Source organism: Solanum tuberosum, unplaced genomic scaffold (genome assembly GCF_000226075.1).
Source record: "Solanum tuberosum cultivar DM 1-3 516 R44 unplaced genomic scaffold, SolTub_3.0 scf00026, whole genome shotgun sequence".
NCBI classification, from domain to species: Eukaryota; Viridiplantae; Streptophyta; class Magnoliopsida; order Solanales; family Solanaceae; genus Solanum; species Solanum tuberosum.
Genome location: NW_006238952.1, coordinates 1,341,528 through 1,360,406, shown reverse-complemented (window position 1 = coordinate 1,360,406; position 18,879 = coordinate 1,341,528). Strand labels below are relative to the sequence as shown.

At 33.1% G+C, this 18,879-nt stretch overlaps 3 protein-coding genes across 5 annotated transcripts in view; 1 reads left to right on the top strand and 2 right to left on the bottom strand.

Moving 5' to 3' along the window:
• Positions 1–2,019: 2,019 nt before the first annotated feature.
• LOC102587342 (nudix hydrolase 18, mitochondrial-like) lies at positions 2,020–4,370 on the bottom strand. Of its 2 annotated transcripts, XM_006341437.2 has the most exons (5): positions 3,967–4,370; positions 3,709–3,829; positions 3,374–3,592; positions 2,998–3,262; positions 2,020–2,918 (listed from the first exon to the last, which is right to left on the bottom strand). In XM_006341437.2, the coding sequence occupies exons 1-5, from the start codon at positions 4,050–4,052 to the stop codon at positions 2,902–2,904; spliced, it is 708 nt and encodes a 235-aa protein (XP_006341499.1). In that variant the 5' UTR covers positions 4,053–4,370; the 3' UTR covers positions 2,020–2,901. The 2 variants fall into 2 exon arrangements, with proteins under 2 accessions (XP_006341499.1, XP_006341498.1); XM_006341436.2 differs by having other exon boundaries at positions 2,020–3,262; positions 3,967–4,369.
• A 7,398-nt stretch (positions 4,371–11,768) lies between these two features.
• On the bottom strand, positions 11,769–13,561 carry LOC102586766 (uncharacterized). Its single transcript, XM_006341434.2, has 5 exons — positions 13,453–13,561; positions 12,749–12,818; positions 12,535–12,678; positions 12,257–12,330; positions 11,769–12,182 (listed from the first exon to the last, which is right to left on the bottom strand). The coding sequence occupies exons 2-5, from the start codon at positions 12,794–12,796 to the stop codon at positions 12,047–12,049; spliced, it is 402 nt and encodes a 133-aa protein (XP_006341496.1). The 5' UTR covers positions 12,797–12,818; positions 13,453–13,561; the 3' UTR covers positions 11,769–12,046.
• A 1,916-nt stretch (positions 13,562–15,477) lies between these two features.
• The window catches only part of LOC102586437 (uncharacterized), a 16,832-nt gene continuing 13,430 nt past the window's right edge, over positions 15,478–18,879 (top strand). Inside the window, exons 1-3 of one of the 2 annotated variants that reach the window (XM_006341433.2) lie at positions 15,478–15,839; positions 17,315–17,512; positions 18,220–18,446. In XM_006341433.2, the coding sequence (XP_006341495.1) occupies positions 15,654–15,839; positions 17,315–17,512; positions 18,220–18,446 (611 nt within the window). In that variant the 5' untranslated portion in view covers positions 15,478–15,653. The remainder of the gene's footprint in view (positions 15,840–17,314; positions 17,513–18,219; positions 18,447–18,879) is intronic. The other variant, XM_015306206.1, reaches the window with a different exon arrangement.

Genomic DNA, 18,879 nt, shown 5'->3' with positions numbered 1-18,879 from the left:
TTTTCTAATGTGTTTTTTAAAAAAATATAGATAATCTCATATGGGTATATTTAATCCTCCTTGCACATTTTTTTTTTTTGATTTTTTTTTGTTTCAACGACTAATTTAAAGTTATTATTTTGATGATCAAATGTATTTTTGTTTCACTAATTTTCTTGTAAAATTTAACATAGATGACCCATTTTTTTTTCAAATACAAAAACTAAATAACCATATAGTCGGAAAAATTAGTTTTAAAGTATAATATAGCCACAAAAAATTAGTTTTAAAATTTTCTCTTTACACTAATTAAGGAGTGAAAGAAAATAATAAAATAAGAATAAGAAACTCAAATAATGATAAGTTCATAATCAAGGATGTCAAAAAATAATTTATTTATAAAAAATATTAAAATATACCTTGAACTTTGCTAGAAGTTCATATATACACCTACATAATTTTTTTAAAAAAAATAAAAGTCAAAAATATAAATTTAAAACTATTTTTTTCACTTCCGTTAAATTAAGGGTATATGCGAGCTCATTTTGTAACGGTAGGGGTATATGTGAGCCGTTTGTATAACGGTAAGGGTATAGATGGATCACTTTCATAACGAGGGGCATATTAGCTCCAAATGACAAAGTTGAGGGGTATATCAGACCCTTTTCCCTATAAAGTATAGTACATTATAAAGAGTGAAATTATAAAAAATAAAACCTTTTTTGTAATAGAATATATGTCCACTTGATTCTAACATGTCACGCACCCACAAGTGGATACTAATGTGAACACACAAAAACATGAGATAAGAAATCAAGATAAGTCTTAATACCAAATTTGTCTTTGATGAAACATAGACAACTTTGTTTTATAGTTAGGCTGGTGACATGCAACTTATTAAAAGATTTAATTTACTTTAATAAGTTATGAATCCATTATTAAATTAAATTAAAAACATTAACAGCAAATGGACCTTTGATTTTGCACTAATATGAGCATGTTTAATAACCAAAATGTACACATCAAGGGGTCGTTTGGTAACTAATACTTGTTATCAAACGGGCCTCTAGACGTTTTGAAGTTTCTGCTTTTGTTATCATATTGATCTCTTGTGAAAAATATAATAAACTAACTATCAAAAGGACTATAAAATCAAATCTCTCGTATTCATGTGTGTGGATATGTCTTGGATCGAATTAGTAAGAAAAGTTGGTCACAATCACACCACAAAACAACAGATAAAACAGAACAAAACTTCACTAATTCTTATCTTCTTCTTTATAGTTGTCACTATAAAAGAAATTAATAATAAACGACAAAGGAAAATACAATAATGTCTTAGAACTTCGAAACTTAAATAAGTTAATATCTCAATAGGTCACTAAGTTTTGAAAATCGAATCGAGTTAATATCTCTAAAGGCCACTAAGTTTAGTTGTCATGAAGTGACCATTATTTCTCTTAGGGTCGTTTGGTTGGGAACAAGTTATCTTGAGATATACATAGTGCGATAACTTTTCCCATCACTGTGATATAAATGGTGAGATAAATAATCCAATGACTACCTAATACCTCCAACCAAACACAAGTCCGAAATTATCATACCTTATACCTCACACCAAACGACGGATTATTTTATCACTACTTCATCAACCATATCTTGAGTTTTTAAAGAGATATTTGGTACATGATGGGTATGTCTTCTTCGTGAACTCCCAACAAGCATGTCCATAACATCATTAAACAAAACCATATGATTCTCAAAGACACTCCACGACTCATGGATGCTTCCAACAAAATAATTCTAAACCATGTTTCTTTCTTTCATAGCAATTTCCTTGTAATGTAATGTTATGTTATACAGTCAACTGCAATTTGCTTCATTATTATTTTCTATCATGTCGGCAATGATATGTTGAACTGGTCTCTTTTCTAGAGCTTAAAATAAAACTATAGTATATGGTTGGTAAATGAGTCTGAAAAATCAAGTTCCTCACCTATCCATCCCAACAGTAGTAAATTTGTCCAGAACTCAGACAAGTCAAGAACATCATATCCATTAATTTATACTTCAATAATTGAATCAACAGGGTAATGTCAACAACTAGGGACAATTTTTTTGGGTTCAATTTTGGTGTTCTTTTACATAGAACTAAATGATCATATGTACATCTTGTAACAACAAAAAAGAATTAAAGAATGAAGTTAGAAACTTATGCGATTAACCTCTAAATATCTCTATCCTGAAAGATCTCTCTATCAAGCATAACCTATATCTGGAGTTCGAGAAAGGTATATAATGCATATTTGACCTCAACTGACAACTGAACGCTCCAAGGAGGATGCACATCTAGACCCCTCAACTCATTTGAACACGTCCAAAATTTATATGTCATGTCGGCATCATGTGTCCACTCCCAAAGTTGGAGTGTTTACTTGCCAATTAAGGCCAAGTTTGTGTGCCTATGTATGTATTATGCCTTTGAGAGACTGGATTAGTTTCTCTTTGGATAATCTAAAGCAAGGTTAACTCAAACTTCTTATCTGGTTAAAGGGACAATATAGAGAATCCTATCAGGCAGGGATTTGAAAAGTTCTTTCTCTGGTGCAAAATACTGCTGCCTGTAACTGCATCCACAGATGATTCTTCTTTCTTTGCAGATTGTGGGTAACAATGCCAAGTCCTGCATTTTTAGAGTCATCAAAATTTCTGTCGACAGCGTTCCAAGGTTCTTTCTTTCTCCTTTACATAATGCTGGTTCTTGGCTCCCAACTCGTCGAGAATTCTACAGGATAGGCGTCCCTGGTTCCTCATTCTCGGTTTTTAGAAGTCTTGAGGTTCTTCCATCATTTGTTTGCTAGCTGAAAGCAGCAATGCTTATTCTTCCCAATTTTTCATTGAACATCTTCTGGGCTTTGGTGCTCATGGTTGCTTCTTCACTGAACATTGAGTTGGCTACATTACTAATTTCATTGAAAAACGGCTTTCGCCTTGCTTCTTCATTGAACATGAACTTACCTAGAGAAGGCTTAGCTACAAGGCTAATTCTCAGCTCCTCCTCACAGGTCAAGTCATTAGCTTCAATGCTGATTATTGGTTCTTCATAAAACATTGTGTTAGAATTAGATACAGTAGCAACCGTCTGTTCATAGCACAATTCATCAAAAGGGCATGTCTGAGGCTCATCGTCTTTATTTCTCTTTGTGAGCTTAGAGGCAAAGACATCTAAAGCTTCCTTCATCCAGGAATGCCAACATACTTCTCTTGCTTCACTAAATTTCAACTGCAAGATAAAATCAAATATAACATCAGGATACACTATCCAACTAACAAATTACACAAATCAAAGTGATTCGAGATCACAGCAGCTAAGATATGCAGATTCACAACTTACCCATAGACGTTTTCGGACAGTTTTCTCAGGCCAATCTTCCAGTTCTTCTGTGACAAGCAAAGGAAACATATGCCCCTGATGAAATGTCCCTTGGCTTTTGCTCTTAAAACTCCAAGTACCTAAATACTCCTGAACCTCAACATCACCAATTACACCAGATTCCTCAAAAGTCTCTCTTAAAGCAGCATCTTCTAATGCCTCATCAGTTTCCCAACCACCCTGTAATTTCATCACAGAACAAAAAAATGTCAAATCCAAGAATGATTAAGAGTAGTATCCAAACTCCAAATATGGAGCCAAATACAGCAAACAAACAAACTGGATTGAAATTATACCTTAGGGAACATCCACTTTGGACTCTTCTGTGAGCTGATCAATAAGAATTCCAAATCATCGATTTGGGTCCCTTGAACTGTAGATGATTGATTGGTTTTTCTATATCTGTACGGAATGCATCTGCACCATTGGTAAAAATTTACAGAAAAATCAGATCAACATACCCAGAAATTGATTTCAAAATTAAACACAACCCCACATAAAAAGATTTCAACTTTCTTGAAATTAAACCAAAAAAATCAAAAATTAATACGCACCCAACAACTTGACGACATCCATCATTGTATCTCTGCAAGTCTCTTCCTGTTCTTGAGATCATAGATAAGGTTTTCGTCATTGCCATATCGAAATAACTCCACAAACAAAAGACACCCTTTTCTCTGTTCTTTCTAAAGAAGAAAACCCTCCAAATCAAGAAGGAGATATATATAAATACAGAACTGCAAATTAGGGTCGTTATGGAGAGGGGGGAAAAGGGAACAAAATCCAGTTGGAATTAATCTGTATTTAGTCTACAAAACAGGAAAGATCAGATTTTTGTGAGATTAGATGATGAAAAGAAGCTAAAAAAAAGCAGATTTTAGTATATTTTGTTTTGTAATTTGTTGTGTGTATTAATAATATGAGAAGCTATGCTAAAACTGTGTGTGTCCACTCCTTTAAATAGAAAATGAAGATAGTGATTTATAGAATTTTCGTGAGAGGGGGCCAATTGGGGAAAAGTGGGCAAATTGGGCGTGGGTCAATCATTATTTTATGTTCTTTGTAATTTTCTGAGAAGGCCGTGTTTATTTTATATTACGGGTAGTTTGGTGGGTGGGATGTGATAAATAATTTATTTTATTATTTATATTAAAATAATTGAGTAAAATATAATAACAATAACATATTTATTGAAATTTCATCAATATATGCATATAGAAGTACAAATGTTGTTCCCACAAGACCTTCCGTTCAAATGGAATAAGTTCGAGTAAAAGAAGAAAAAAACAGTGAAAAAATATAACAACTAATATGAAAAGTAGTGCATAACCTACTAGAAAGGAACAATAACAACATCAAAAATCAAAATGATGCGATGTGAAACACAAAAACATGAATAGTACTACGAGATACACCAACAAACTTAAACCTTCAAAAAACAAGATAACACTATGCAACCTATTAATCTTCAACGTTCTATATCTTCCCATCTAAAATTATATTCTTAAAATGAAATAATGCTGAAATTAAATAATACTACCTATTACCAAACATATGATAAAATAACATCATAAAATACATAGAGATTATAATTTTTATCTCACCGATCAAACAATCACCTTAAAGTAATAAACATTATTATTAGGGTTGTTGTTGGGTGAAGACTATAAATAGGTCCCCACCTAACATAAATGTGTATAAAATATAAGTATATTGTTGTAACGCGTTACGAGTCGCTATCGTAAGGGTTCTGTAATCCGAGGGTCTAATCACTCGGTATTTGTGACCAGCAATAGTTATTCCCTAATTGGTCACTTCAACTTCCGCCCCAAACTCGGCCTATACACGCTTATGACTTTGGTTATCACTCGAACCACGATGCTTCCTTCCAATAATCTCTTTTATTAGGGTTAGACGTAGCTCATAAGCAACAGGTTCCAGTGAATTTATTATAAACGTTTTATGGGACATCTTATTTGATTCCATCGAAGAAGAAAGAAATTTAGGATATGAAACCGATAGAAGCAACACAGGGCCGACTCAACAACATTGGGGGCTTAAGGCGAAACTTAAGAGAGGGGCCCTAATATTTTTTTTCATCATATATACTTTTGTTTGATATCTACTTTTGTAGCTATTTTAGATGTGAAGTCATTAGGTACTGTATTATAATCAATTTGTTTTAATAATTTCTTTTCAAATGATGATATAGCTAATTCATTCAATCTCTCTTTAGACATTGTTGATCTTAAAGAGGATTTAATCTAATTTTAATTTCGTCAAAAAACTTCTTTCGGTCTGAGGCAACACTGTTAACATTATTCTATAAGCAATATGTGTATTTGGAAAAGAATCAAGTCTTTTTATTTGATTGAGTATTTTAATTAGATCATTATCTTTTACTTGTATTATTTCCCTTAACACTTTTAATTCAAAAAATGAATCTAAACCATCAATATCAGAATAACTATCACATGATAAAGAAAGTTCAAGGTTAAGACAATTTATTTTTTAATTCTCATCATCTAGTGATCTCAATATTTTACCACTAAATAAGAAATCAAAAATACTTCCATATACTTCAACTGGTTCAAATCTATTTTGAAGTGAAAAATAGTTCGATCTACTCTACATATATAAAACAATTAATTCTAAAAGGTTCTTCAAGGGACTTTGTGATTTCGCTATCCACATTTTCATCAAATTGTTTCTTACGAAATTCAGGTTTATTTTCATCTCACATGCAATTTTCTTAGTATAAATCATAACACTCATAGTACATATAATTATTTTTTTAAAATAACATATATAAGTAATTGTTTTTTAAAATGGGCCCCCCAAGCGATGGCTTTAATAGCCTAGGGGTTAAGACAGCCCTGATTAGCAACATACAATAGCATATCAAGTGTAATCACACAAAGTGGGGCTTGGGAGAAGATAATATATGTTCGCAGACCTTACCACTATCTTGGAGGTAAAGAGTTTATTTTCGATGGAAGGAATAAGACGTTTCCATTTAATTTACATACATTTTTATAAATATGTATTAGGTAACTTTAGTAAAAATATTTAAAATTTGGTAGTATCAAGTTCACAACTTCAGTAAAAAAAATAATTATCTGCAACTCGATATTATATGTAATAGTTCAATTCATTAGTGATATTGTCCTTCTTTAAGCTTAAGCCTGGAGAATTTTAAAATATGTTACTAGAATCTAAAAATTCCTTATACACTCAATATCGACTATCGTATTTTATAAAATTTGCCTTCAAGGGTGTTTCCCATGATAAAAAAAATATCACTTTTGATATCAAGTATTTGAATGTATTATGTTGATCATTATGGTGTAACAATTGGGTAGCACTCACAATTATTAATTATCTATGTCGAAATCATAATTGGATTTAGTGTTTGTCGATGTTCCCTCTCCACTCATGTTGTTTTATTACAATTTAAAGCAGTTGAGACACTTTCCAAAATTGGCATGTGAAAACTTACTATATATATAGTGTGAATGTAAATGAGTGAACAGTGAATTTAGCAAGGAGGTGCATTGCATCTCAACATGTAAGATTACAAAACACTAGAAAATGAATAAAATAAAGAAAAAGACCAAGTCTTTTAATTATGAAAATTTGATATTGTAATTAGAATTGTTGTACGATTAATTACTTCAAAATACACGGGATGTTTTTTTTTCTTTACGCTCAAACTTATATCATAACAATACTTATCCATGTATTCTTATTCAATCCAGACCTCCGATCTAATTCTTCCGTCATAAAATACCATTTAGGATAATTTTTAGAGACTTTTCTTAAGTTTTTTTGCTTCATAATACTACAATATGTGGCTAATTAAGAGTGTTTTTATTACGATACTCATATATATATATATTGAATAACTATGTCTATCTGTGTACCAAATTCAAACCGGGTCTCCAATATGGTCTTTATTTCAACCGACACACCCTTGGATGGAGAAGAATTTTCATTTCGTATAGCTTTTTACTGATTTCATTTTTGTCGTTATTTATTTTTTGCTTTTACACCTTTGACTCCAAAATATAATCTACCATGTAACAACCATTTGGGCCTATTGACATTTTTAATTTTAGATAATAGTAGAAACTCCCAAGTGTGCAATTTGAAACAGTAGCTTCAACTCTATACAGTACATAATCACAAGTTTACCTTGTTAATAAGTTTGTAAATTGTATACGTGGACTGTGATGAAAGTCCAAGAGAGAGAAAAAAAAATACACGTTTTGGCACACACAGACAGAGGATTTATTTTATTGCATGCAAAGCGTGAGGAAGACCGTGTCTAAAACACGCAATAACGTATAGCAAATTGGACACAAAAGGCACTTTTGACTGCGTAACTAAGGGTGAGATCAAAATTTAAATTTTATGAATTCTGAACTTGTCATTTAACGTATTTAATACGGTAGCTTGGCCCCTATCATAACAAACAAAGAACATGCTGATGCTGAATTGTAAAGACAGGACCACGTGTATAACAAATGTTAAAAGGTGTTTATTGTGGACCTACTATTTAAATCGCAAACAACTTGTCATGTATCTGTACCAATCCTTAGCAAAAGTATTGCGTATAATTAAACAATCATTATGGATGGTGAAGAAGAAACACCTAGTAGGATATCACTAGTGAAATTTATTTTCTCAAATTCTAATGAGAAAACTATTTTAAGAGACTTAACTGGTAAAATTATTGTCATGTGATGGATTCAAACCTTGGAAATCACTTTTGATGAAAATGCAAGGTAAGACTGCGTATAATAAGCTCTTATGGTTTGGTCTTTCCTATATCCTGCATATAACGAGAGCTTTAGTACACCAACAATCTTTTTTTTTTATTTTTAAAAAGATTTTTTTTTTTTTATCAATCAGACATGGAAACACGCCCAAAGACTTTCGAGTAAAGTTTTTTGAGATATTTGATGAGATTGGCAGTTGGGCACATGATGTGTCATTTTTTCTCCCATTTGTGTGGTATCAATCCACTATGAATCAATTCTCACCTTTGGATTCGTTAAATCAATAATAAATGCTATCACATGGAATTATTGGTGATGTTAACCACTACTTTTACTTTCCCAACGAATTTTTCTTTTGAAAAAAGTGCTCTTCGAATATGTTTTAGACTTTTTCAGTTGTGTATGTCACACTTTCTGAAAAATGTTGATAACACTAGTGCACTCAATCAATTAATTGTTGACCTTGCAATTTTCTCCAGCCCACATTATTTTAGAGGACCTAAGTCAACAAATAGCCCATTGTTTAGAATCATCTGCCCCAATTATGATTTTTTTGTTTTGTTTTGTTTTTCTAGAACAAAAAGACTAGTAAGATCCCAAAGTATAATTACAAATTTATAGTTCAACCTATTTTTTGTCTTTTGGTGAATTAGCCTAGAAAAACTGCGCCGTCTAATGGTTTTGGGCCTCTGTTTTGGTGCACCTGCTTTAAAGAATTGGGCTTCTATTTTGGTCTACTCCTAGAAGGTACTATTCCTGAAGGTTGAATAGTTACACTTGTTTGATTAAACAAAATTAAAAAATGAGAGGAAAAAAAATCAACTATTTTCTGCATTCACACGCTATTGTTAGAAACTTGAGTTTCATTTAACTGCGGGATGGGATAGACAAAAATATTTTATGAAATTGGTTATTTTACTTCCATATTGGACACCTAATCCCACCATTTTAGTATACACAGTGGAGTAAAATAATACCAAAACTAGTTAACATTCCTAACAAAATGTGACATAAAATAGTTCAACATTTTATCTCGATATTATTAATTTATTATTTATCCACCAACCACAAGCAGATTGAAAAGGACTTGCCCACAGGCTACAGCAAACCCAACTGCATAAACTTCTCTAATCTATCTAGAGCCACGTCACCAGCCAAAATACACGTATACCTTATCATAATTCATAACTATAATCATGTAAAAAGTAGATTAGTACTTTTTTGTTAATTTGACCTTTTTAAAGTTCTTTTCCACGTTCACACCTGAAGTAAACCGTACATGCATTTAATTTACAGATGAGAAAGGCAAAGAAATCAGAGCATCATCCAATCGAAGAGACTAGGATGCCTTTCATCACAAAAAACAGAAATTACTCCGGGTAATTATGTTATGTTGAAATTAGTAATGTTAACAATAATTATGCTAATATTATTTCGTATGTACGGTTTGATTTAATATATTAAAAATAACATGCATTGCAAATGCATACATTATTTTCCTAATACATCCTACCTAACACCCCTTACTGTTTTGATTTATTTATTTTTAAAACGATCTTTTCACATCTCTCTTGTGCTATTTTATATTTTTTTATGATATAAATTAAAACACAAATTTGTAAAAGCACAAAATCAATTGACCTATTACGAAGTTAGCTTTTAACATTCATATTATTCCTATAACACTTGGCATAAATTCAGGATTTAATTTATACAACAGACGTACCATAAATTTTAAAATAACTAGTTACCACAAAAAATAATCACATGTAATTGTGAATAATAACAGTGCGTTAGTAAATACTAGTAATAACATTGAGGGGAAAGATTAGCAGCTCTACAGTTTATGACTTTTTTTAGTTTATATAAATTAGATCCATTATCGCATCATTATTCATGTACCGTGAACATTAAACCTATGTAATTAACTTTAGTGCATGTATCTTTTGACTTTGATTTGCACCCAAAAAATGTATCCTTTGACTTTAATTTGCACCAAAAAAAAATAATGTATCTTTTGACTTATAGATAGAGGTTAATGTTCTTTTGTTTGAAAGGAGACGAGTTATAAAAAGTCGTCCTCTGCAGTTCATGAGGGGAAATTGTATGAGATTTAATCATACCTTCCTTGTGATATAAATGATTTAATATTTCACGTGTATCATACCTAACGCGTAGGGTTGAAATTACTTCTTTTTTTTCCGGATGCATATGGGTTATGGTCTTAAACAGTGGTCTAAGTTCTCAAGTCTCAAAAACTCTGTATCTATCCAATCTTCCACCAATTTTTTGTTTCACTTCCCTCCCTTTTTATGATTCATGAATCACGACCAAACTTCCAACCACAAAAGGTAAATAAGAGAAGAAAAGAAAACTCTTGGGGGTTGTGTTTGGGTGCCAAACTCACCAAATCTATATTAATAGGCAACCATTTCAGTGATTTTGTTAAGAGAAAAACTGAAGACTGCCTATTTTGGTGAGTTCATATGGAGAAGAAGAACAGCAACATGTCAAAGAAAGAAGAAGGATTTGTTGAACAAAATCAAGAAGGTGATAATCATCATCAGCATGTTATGCATAGCCAAGTGAAGAAGATTAAGGAGGAAGAGTCTGAGAGAAATGTAATTGACTGGCCGATTTTAGCAAGGGAGGTCATCATGACCAGGCAACACTCTAGATCACGCCTTGGATTAATCTCTGGCCAACCTATCTCTGTCGGCGAATCTTAGAAGTATTGAGTCAAAATTGGTTGTTTTGAATTATTAGAAGCCTATATAGATCACTTAGGTTCTATATCTCTCTTGCTCTACCATTTAAGAGGGATTTAGGTTTTGTTTTTATGTATGTAATTATGACTCCAGTACAGAATATTAAATGGTTATGAAACCTTTAGAAGAGTTTATCTCAGTTTTCCTCTTCTATCTAGATTGCTTCCTTGTTTAGTCTTTTTTCTTCTCGTGTTTGTGTAATTTTGAACTGGATGGTTAATAGAGAAGTCTTATCTTATCCATGTTTGACAACTTTTTGCGAACATCAAAAGCTAATGATGAAAATGGCGCTGACAATTTTATATTCTCGTTGCAAGCACAGAATAAACTCTATTTCTATTTACAGCTTACGATTTTTTCAGTGTGTTTCTACCTATTTTAGGCCTCCATGGCGAAAAATTCATTTGTTTCATCATGTTTTTAAGAAGATGACATCATGGATCTTGAATCTCAAACAGACAGAGGTACTTTGTAGTTTATACTGCAGCTCTTAACTTGGAAAGTCCACTCTACTTTCTACCTGAGAGCATACCGAAAATAACTTATATGTATGTACTTTCCCATAAAAGTTCTAACGGAATTATGCTTGATTTTCACATATCCCTGGGAGAGCTTGGTACCTTGGATCATAGTTCAAATAAGGCGATTAAAGTAATAGATGGAATGAAAATTAAGAAAACTACCAGCTAGCTATGAACAACTAATGAATCAGGCTCACAACATACATAGCAAAAGGAACAATAGATTGGAGAGCAAAATAACAAAATGAAGAGCGTTAAGAAATTCAGTAGATTTGTGCACCAAAATTAACCATACCAAATTTGCGATATCTATTATATACTTATCAGTCAGAAAACTAGTACTATCAAGGGAAATACTAAGCAGCTTTACACCAGCTAGCAATAAAATGTGCAGCAATTCTACAAAAGCTATGGATCATATAAGGCTTTGTCCTTGTTCTTTTAGTGAGAACAGAAGTACCAAGCTAGGTGACAAAATCACTAGAAATGCAGAACAGTCAATTACTCAGGATAACGTGAACAGCTTACCTATTGATTGAGAAGATTTAGAATGGTGCAAATAGCTCAGGATTCACCCCGGACATTCTGAAGTAGATATTTAGCATTCAACAAGAGACCATCAGCCTCCTCATTTGAAGTGTCAAGCAAGCGCAGTTCCTTAATCTCTTCTTGCCACTTTTCCATCTGTTCCTTGTGGATTCTGCAAACAAAAATACTTCAGCATTTGTAGCCGACCTTGTCCTAATTAGTTAATTTTTCCACTTCTACACTTACACAATCATTCGTTCTTCAAACTCATTACTCAATTCCTTCAGCATGGACTTCCCTGATTCCAGCAGTTCAGAGACCTTCTCGAGATGAAAACAAGAATTGTGTCAACCAATACACATGCATATTTTAAAGAGTGTGAGCGAAACTTAAATTACAATCACTGGTATTAAAACATCAAGTTCATCATTCACTTGATTAGACTCAACTGTCTCTTCTCCCTTTCTTATGTCAGCATCATAGTTATTTGTCGAGGTATAAAAAATTAAGAATCTAAATTATACCAGGTTAGTGAAACGGTTGATCTTTTCAAGAATATTAGCAATCTCCAGCTCCACCTGTTCTGATGCCAATGTGGCAACTGCAGTTTCTTCTTCTACTGTCTTAGCAACTTCACTATCAGTCTGTGTGGTTCCATTATCCTCCACCTAACAACAATAAACTTCAATCAGGAAAAATATGAAGTTAAAATGCTTTAAAAGAAGATAGGGGACATACAGAAGGTTTGAGGCGCTTATTTGTGACATCAGCAACTGCTAGTTCCATTGTGGATCTGTACTAGCAAAAACTGGACAACATTACACTCGTAAGAGACTGCCAAAACAATAAACAAATACGAAAGCAAAGATGACGCCATATTAGGGAGAATTCCTCATAATCTTAGTAACTGAAATCCACATGTAATATCCTATCAAATGTCAGATACAAAACGTGTCTCAAAAACAAACACAAAACTTACTAAAATAGAAACACTAACACTTCCTAATCAGAACAAGCATGGATCAACGCTGAAAGTACTAGTCGGAACAAACAACAAATGATGGTGATATGGAAACAATGAGCAAATAATCACAAACTTTAGTTAAAGTTTGCAGTATTGACCACCTAAACAGCAGAATACTCGTGAAGCTAAATTAGAATCACACAAATTAAAAAATGAACAGTAAATTCCTTGGTTGAGTAACTGATATAGATCAAGCTTCTAGATAATATAATCCATACATCGTGCTTCTCGTCATCATTAATACAATCAGCAAATCGATAATCGTAGAACTTATGCGGTGCAAAGTAGTTGTGGATTATTATTCAAATTTTCTGATACTGAATTACTTCTCGTGCTTAAACAATTCGAACGAGTTTGTTCCCCAGTGGAAAAGTCGAATCGGTAATCGAGATGACGGCATAGATAGAGAGAGACTTACAGCTCGATTCTGCCGGATAAATTGATCACCGCTAGTTCTCCGCCGAAGACAAATGGAGAAGAGTAAGTTGGAGCGGAGGGAAAGAGAGAAAGCTCGCGCGGAATTTGAAATTGGGGAGGAAATGAATCAATCGGAATATTGATAGTCAAGCAAACGGGCTAAAAGAGATATTTTGGGCTTGCAGGTTTAAAATCACAGGGCCCAATGCTTGAATCTCGATAGAGCTAAAATGGGGAGAAATGGGCAACATAGCCACTTTACACCGTTATTTAGGAAGGAAAACTTTCGCAAATAGCCACTATAATAAACTTAATTATGTTCCATAGTTATAGTTTGCATATTTACTGCTTGTAGTTACAGTTTAAGCTACCACATTTGTATAATTCGTGGTACATTTGTATAATTAAGTTATTTTTGTATAAACTCGAAATAACGATTTTATACAATTACAAACATCAGAAGTGTAAACAGTTATACTAATTATATTATACAAATTCCGAATTATACAAACGTGTAAATTATACAAAACTAAAAAAGTTGAGCCACATAATTATAGCTAAAAGTAGGTCGTGAATTGTAATTAAGGCAAACTATAGTTATGTTGACTAATTAACTAATATATGCATATGCTTATATGCGTAATTTTTCCATTTAAGAATTAGGTAATTTGCACAAATAGAATTTTGGTGACGTTGTTTAAATTTTAACCTCGTTAAAAATTTTGCAACAATGGTTGTTTCCTTTGAATTTAAAGCAAAAATTATGACGTATTGTCAAGATTTTTTAATTTTATATTATTGAAAAATACTTGCCTTAATAGTAAATTATGGTGATAGTTATGATTTCTGACTCAATCCTAGTGAACATCACACATATGTTGTGTAGAAATTTATCAATATATTTTTGCTTTAAAATTGATCCAAATTAACAACTTCACATTTGATATGGAACTTATTTTCAATAGGTAAAAAGAACGAGGATAAGGAGAGGATGTTGAAGAAGAAGAAGAAGAAGAGGAGGCAGATATATAATAATAATAATAAGAAGAAGAAGAAGAAGAATAAGAAGAAGAAGAAGAAGAATAAGAAGTCAAAGAGTCGTACAAAATTTCAATTTAGTCGTGATCAAAATCATTAAAGACACATTTGATTTAAAATTTCCACTTGGCGATTGTGGGTATTGTAGGCATATAAAAGTTAAGGTGTTTAAGAATGTTATCTGTAGAATGTACAGGGCTAGAGCGATCAGGACAGACGAGATCCCACTGAAATTGTGGAAGAGTGCATTTATTGAGTGACGAGTTGTTTAATGTCATTTTCAAGACTACAACGCTGCCCGAAAAATGAAGATGGAGTACAACAATTTTGTCGTACAAGAACAAGGGTGACATTTAAAATTGTAACAACTATAGAGTCGGGTATCAAAATGTTAAGCCACACCATGAAGGTTTGAGTGATGATGGTAGAGATGAGGGTGAAGAGGCCGTATTTATTTTCGATAATCAGTTTGGATTCGTGTTGGAACACTCAACTACAAAAAAAAGAACTTACACATGGTGTTCATCGATCTAAAAACGACTTACGAGTTACGATAATGTCCAAAAGAGTTTATGGAGATGTTTGGAGGCTAGAGGTGTATACATGACACATAGATCAAGAATATGTAAGATGGAGCCATGACTCGAATAAGAACAACGGGAGGAGATTCAAAACACTTTCCAGTTTTGATGGGGTTGGATCAGGGATCATCCTTATCCCTTTTTTTTGCTTCAATGTTGAATGAATTGACACGATAATAAATTCAAAGTGAGTTGACATGGTATATGACTTTGTTATATTATTCTATCAAATTGATTTTGATATAAAATAATATAATAGTCCGTGTGTATATATATATATATTAAAATATATCACAATAATATAAATTTTTTTGGTACCATATCAAACAAAATGTTGATTTTTTTCTCCACAATATTAAACCAAAAAAAGTAAGTAGAAAAAAATAATCTGAGCCACCACTTAACAATTAACACAGACTCCTCCTCCTGAACCATACCCTCCAAACTTACCGTTAAAACGAAAGGCTCATCTTTAACAACCCCTCTTTTTCGCTCAGTTGAGAAACTCTCTACAGCGACTTACATTTTTCATCGCTCTTCTCTTTCCCATAAACCCTAATTTCTCAAGAATTGGGAAGAAAATATGCAAGCAACATCTGTTGTATTCAATACCAAGCCGGTTCTAGCTCCAATTCATGTCAAGAGTCTATACAGCGAACCGCCCTCTTCCTTGGTAGCATCTCAATCCAATTGGGTTCACCGGAAGAAGAGTATTAAGTTGCGTTCTCGTAGGCATCCTCAGAATCGAGCTTATTTCATTCAGCATAAGGTATGGTAGTCTTCTTGATCTTTTCCGGGTTTTCTTGCTCTCATTTGACTAGTTTTCTTGTTCTTTTCCGGGTTTTCTTGTTCTTTTTCGGGTTTTATTTGTTCTCAATGACTTCTATTGCTTCAACGTGTCAAGAATCAGCAATAGTTGGTTTCTTGTATTAGATAAATTGCCCCCGGGGTTAACTCAATTTGAGGAACAAGTTCTAGCCCTGCCCAAGCGAACCAGTGGCAGAACCACATGTATCCTAGGGTCGTATATATATATATTGAATCCCTTCGTTTTTTGTACCAGTGGCAGAACCACATGTATCCCAGGGTCGTATGTACTACTTATATATATATATAAATATATATATATTTAATCCCTTTGATTCTTTCGTATATTTCCATTGAAGCAAACTAAGTCTAGTGTTTAAGTGGAAAAGGTTAGAGGGTCAGACCCATTCAAGTGTAGAAGGATATTGGCTGCGTAGATGGATCCAAATGGATTTTTAAGTCATCAAAAAGAAAAAATTAATGGTCAAGAATCTGCAATAGCTGGTTGACTTGTAAAATTATATTGTTTGGAATGTGTTTATGTGCACCTATTGGAGTTTTGAGGTCTAAAACTCGATTTAATGTTTACTTTTTTCTTCTTATGATGGTGGTGTGCGTGCAATTTGGGAGCACCTCGACTATTCCACTACCATGTGCTACTTCCATCGTCAGAAGTACCGAGTAACTCTACTCTCTAAGACTTAGGTAGAGTGGGATAGAAATCACCTTAGTTTTTTTTTTTTTTTTTTGGTCTCTGCTGGGATTTGAACGCGAGATGTCATGGTTTTCCTGGTACATCATTGGACCTTGGCCACTACACCACAACCTTAGACATTTCCTACCTTGACTTCAATTAAATGTTATTCAAGGTTGTCTGTAATCATTACGAGGTTGATAGTTCTGATTTCCCTTAACAGTGTGTGTATAGTGATCTCCATATTTTTGTGATACTTAACTTTCAAAATAACAAAAAAGTGCTTAGATGGATATAACATTTAGTGCGTCATTTATCATAGCTGGAGAATTATTATGATTGCCCAATTCTTTATGAGGCATCACAAGTTTACGCCTCTTTTAAAAACCTATTTTTCCCCATCAGGAAGAGAAAAGTTAAAAAACTGTAGCAGCCGGAGATATATGTGCTAGGATAAGGCTTTTGAAACCATTTTGGCGTCTTCATAGTCTTGCAGTAGTTTGGTCCACTTATTCTGCCTGTCCAACTTACTCTGTGATAACTGATAAGAGACTACTATATGATGAAAATGTATATGATGGTTTCGGACTTGAAGACGAGCCAAAATAGTTTTAAATTGAGGGAAATGAATGTATATTTTTCTTTTTAATGGTTTCTGGTTAATTTTGTCTCTTTTCTTGATTGAAGAATGCATCCTTCTGTCAGTGACATTGTCTTTGTTAATCTTTTACCTTTTTGTTAAGTTGCAGAATGTGCAGGGAAGATGTCTTCATCAGAATGTGGAACAATTAAACAGAGCCAATATATTATATCGGAGGCAACCTGTTTCGTGCTTTCTCTATCCTCAAACCAGAAAAACTCTTTCCAAAAGACCAAAAAATGGGGTCTTTCTTGACAAGTCTAGCTTTCATCTGTCAAAGCAGCCTTGTGCCAACATCTCTGTAAGAGTTATCCTTCAGCAGTATTCATGGTGGTCTTTAAGTTGTTATAGGATGGTTTAAACTCTTGATAAATCTGCTATTGTGTTTATTGATGATTAAATGCTCAATCAAATATTTTTAGGGTTTATTAATTAAGGACATGCTTTAATTAGATAAAATACCTGTTGAGCTTGTCTCATTGACCTGGCTTTTTAGCATTGACATTATTGGTTGGAATTTGAAATGGTTTACAGTGAAGAAGTCGAATTGTGCAAGGACCATGTATATAGTTTCTTAATAGTAAATTCCTATCTCCGAAAATGTTCCCAATTCCTCTTGTCACAATGATGACAGCAAACAGGGAACACACTCAGTTGATGCAGCACTGTCTAGCTCAATCAAGGGTTGATCTGTAGATGTCCATGTGAAGAATGAGCGAAAGCATTATCTTAGCTCTGGTTAAACTCTTTTGGTGCTCCTATAAGGATGTTGCATGCCAAGATGTTTTGGGCTTGTTAATCTAGATATGTTATATGTATATTGCGGTACTATTTTGTTATTTCTTTGCTTCTTATCACTAGTTTAAGAACTAAAAGGTGCAGTTTTGATTAGCTTTGTATCTTAAATTCAAATTGTTCGACTATATTTTCTTAAATTTAAATTGATAGACTATATTTGCCTAGTTTTGGTCTGCCATAGAATATCATTTCCAAGCCAAAAATTTGCAGGTTCCACGGGCGACTGTTGGCCCAGATGAACCTCATGCAGCAAGTACAACATGGCCAGAGGGTGTCTTGGAGAAACAAGGATTTGATATGCTTGATCCTGAAGTAGAGAGAGCAGAGTTTGAACAGTTTTTGAGTTCTGAACTTCCATCTCACCCGAAATTGTACCGAGGGCAGCTCAAAAATGGACTTCGCTACCTCATTCTACCTAATAAAGTTCCTCCAAATAGGTATGTTCCTATTAATATTGAAAGGATCGATATACTTTGATTATATTATAACGATTCCAAAAATCTCGCGTTCCCCCCTTGTGAATAAATGTTGTTTATGGATGTTACTTCTCTTTGAATCTGGGAGAAACTCATAGTCAAATATAATTTTCTTCAACTTCCACTTTTTTGATAAATTAAGGTATTTTATAACAGCACACCAAGTTAGCGTTGAAATCTATAATGCAGTCTGTGTGGCCTTTTATTACAATATTTCCTTTAATCTTACCTAACCTTATCTACCCTCATCTTTCAAATTATCCTGACTGTACAATCACACTGTATTCCTTCTTAAGGCTGTGGGTTCTAGTCACCATGGAAACAAATTACCATACAGAAAAAAACAAATTGTTGTATGACCCTAGACTATCCTTTAAGGGATTAAAATTGGTTC

Coding starts and splice junctions, on each gene's coding strand:
- LOC102587342 (XM_006341436.2), bottom strand. CDS start 4,052: ATGGCAATGACGAAAACCTTATCTATGATCTCAAGAACAGGAAGAGAC. Junction 3,593..3,708: donor CAAAGTGGATGTTCCCTAAG/GTATAATTTCAA, acceptor ATGAAATTACAG/GGTGGTTGGGAAACTGATGA. Junction 3,263..3,373: donor CTGTCCGAAAACGTCTATGG/GTAAGTTGTGAA, acceptor TTTATCTTGCAG/TTGAAATTTAGTGAAGCAAG.
- LOC102586766 (XM_006341434.2), bottom strand. CDS start 12,796: ATGGAACTAGCAGTTGCTGATGTCACAAATAAGCGCCTCAAACCTTCT. Junction 12,331..12,534: donor TCAACCGTTTCACTAACCTG/GTATAATTTAGA, acceptor CATCTCGAGAAG/GTCTCTGAACTGCTGGAATC. Junction 12,183..12,256: donor TTTGAAGAACGAATGATTGT/GTAAGTGTAGAA, acceptor TTTTGTTTGCAG/AATCCACAAGGAACAGATGG.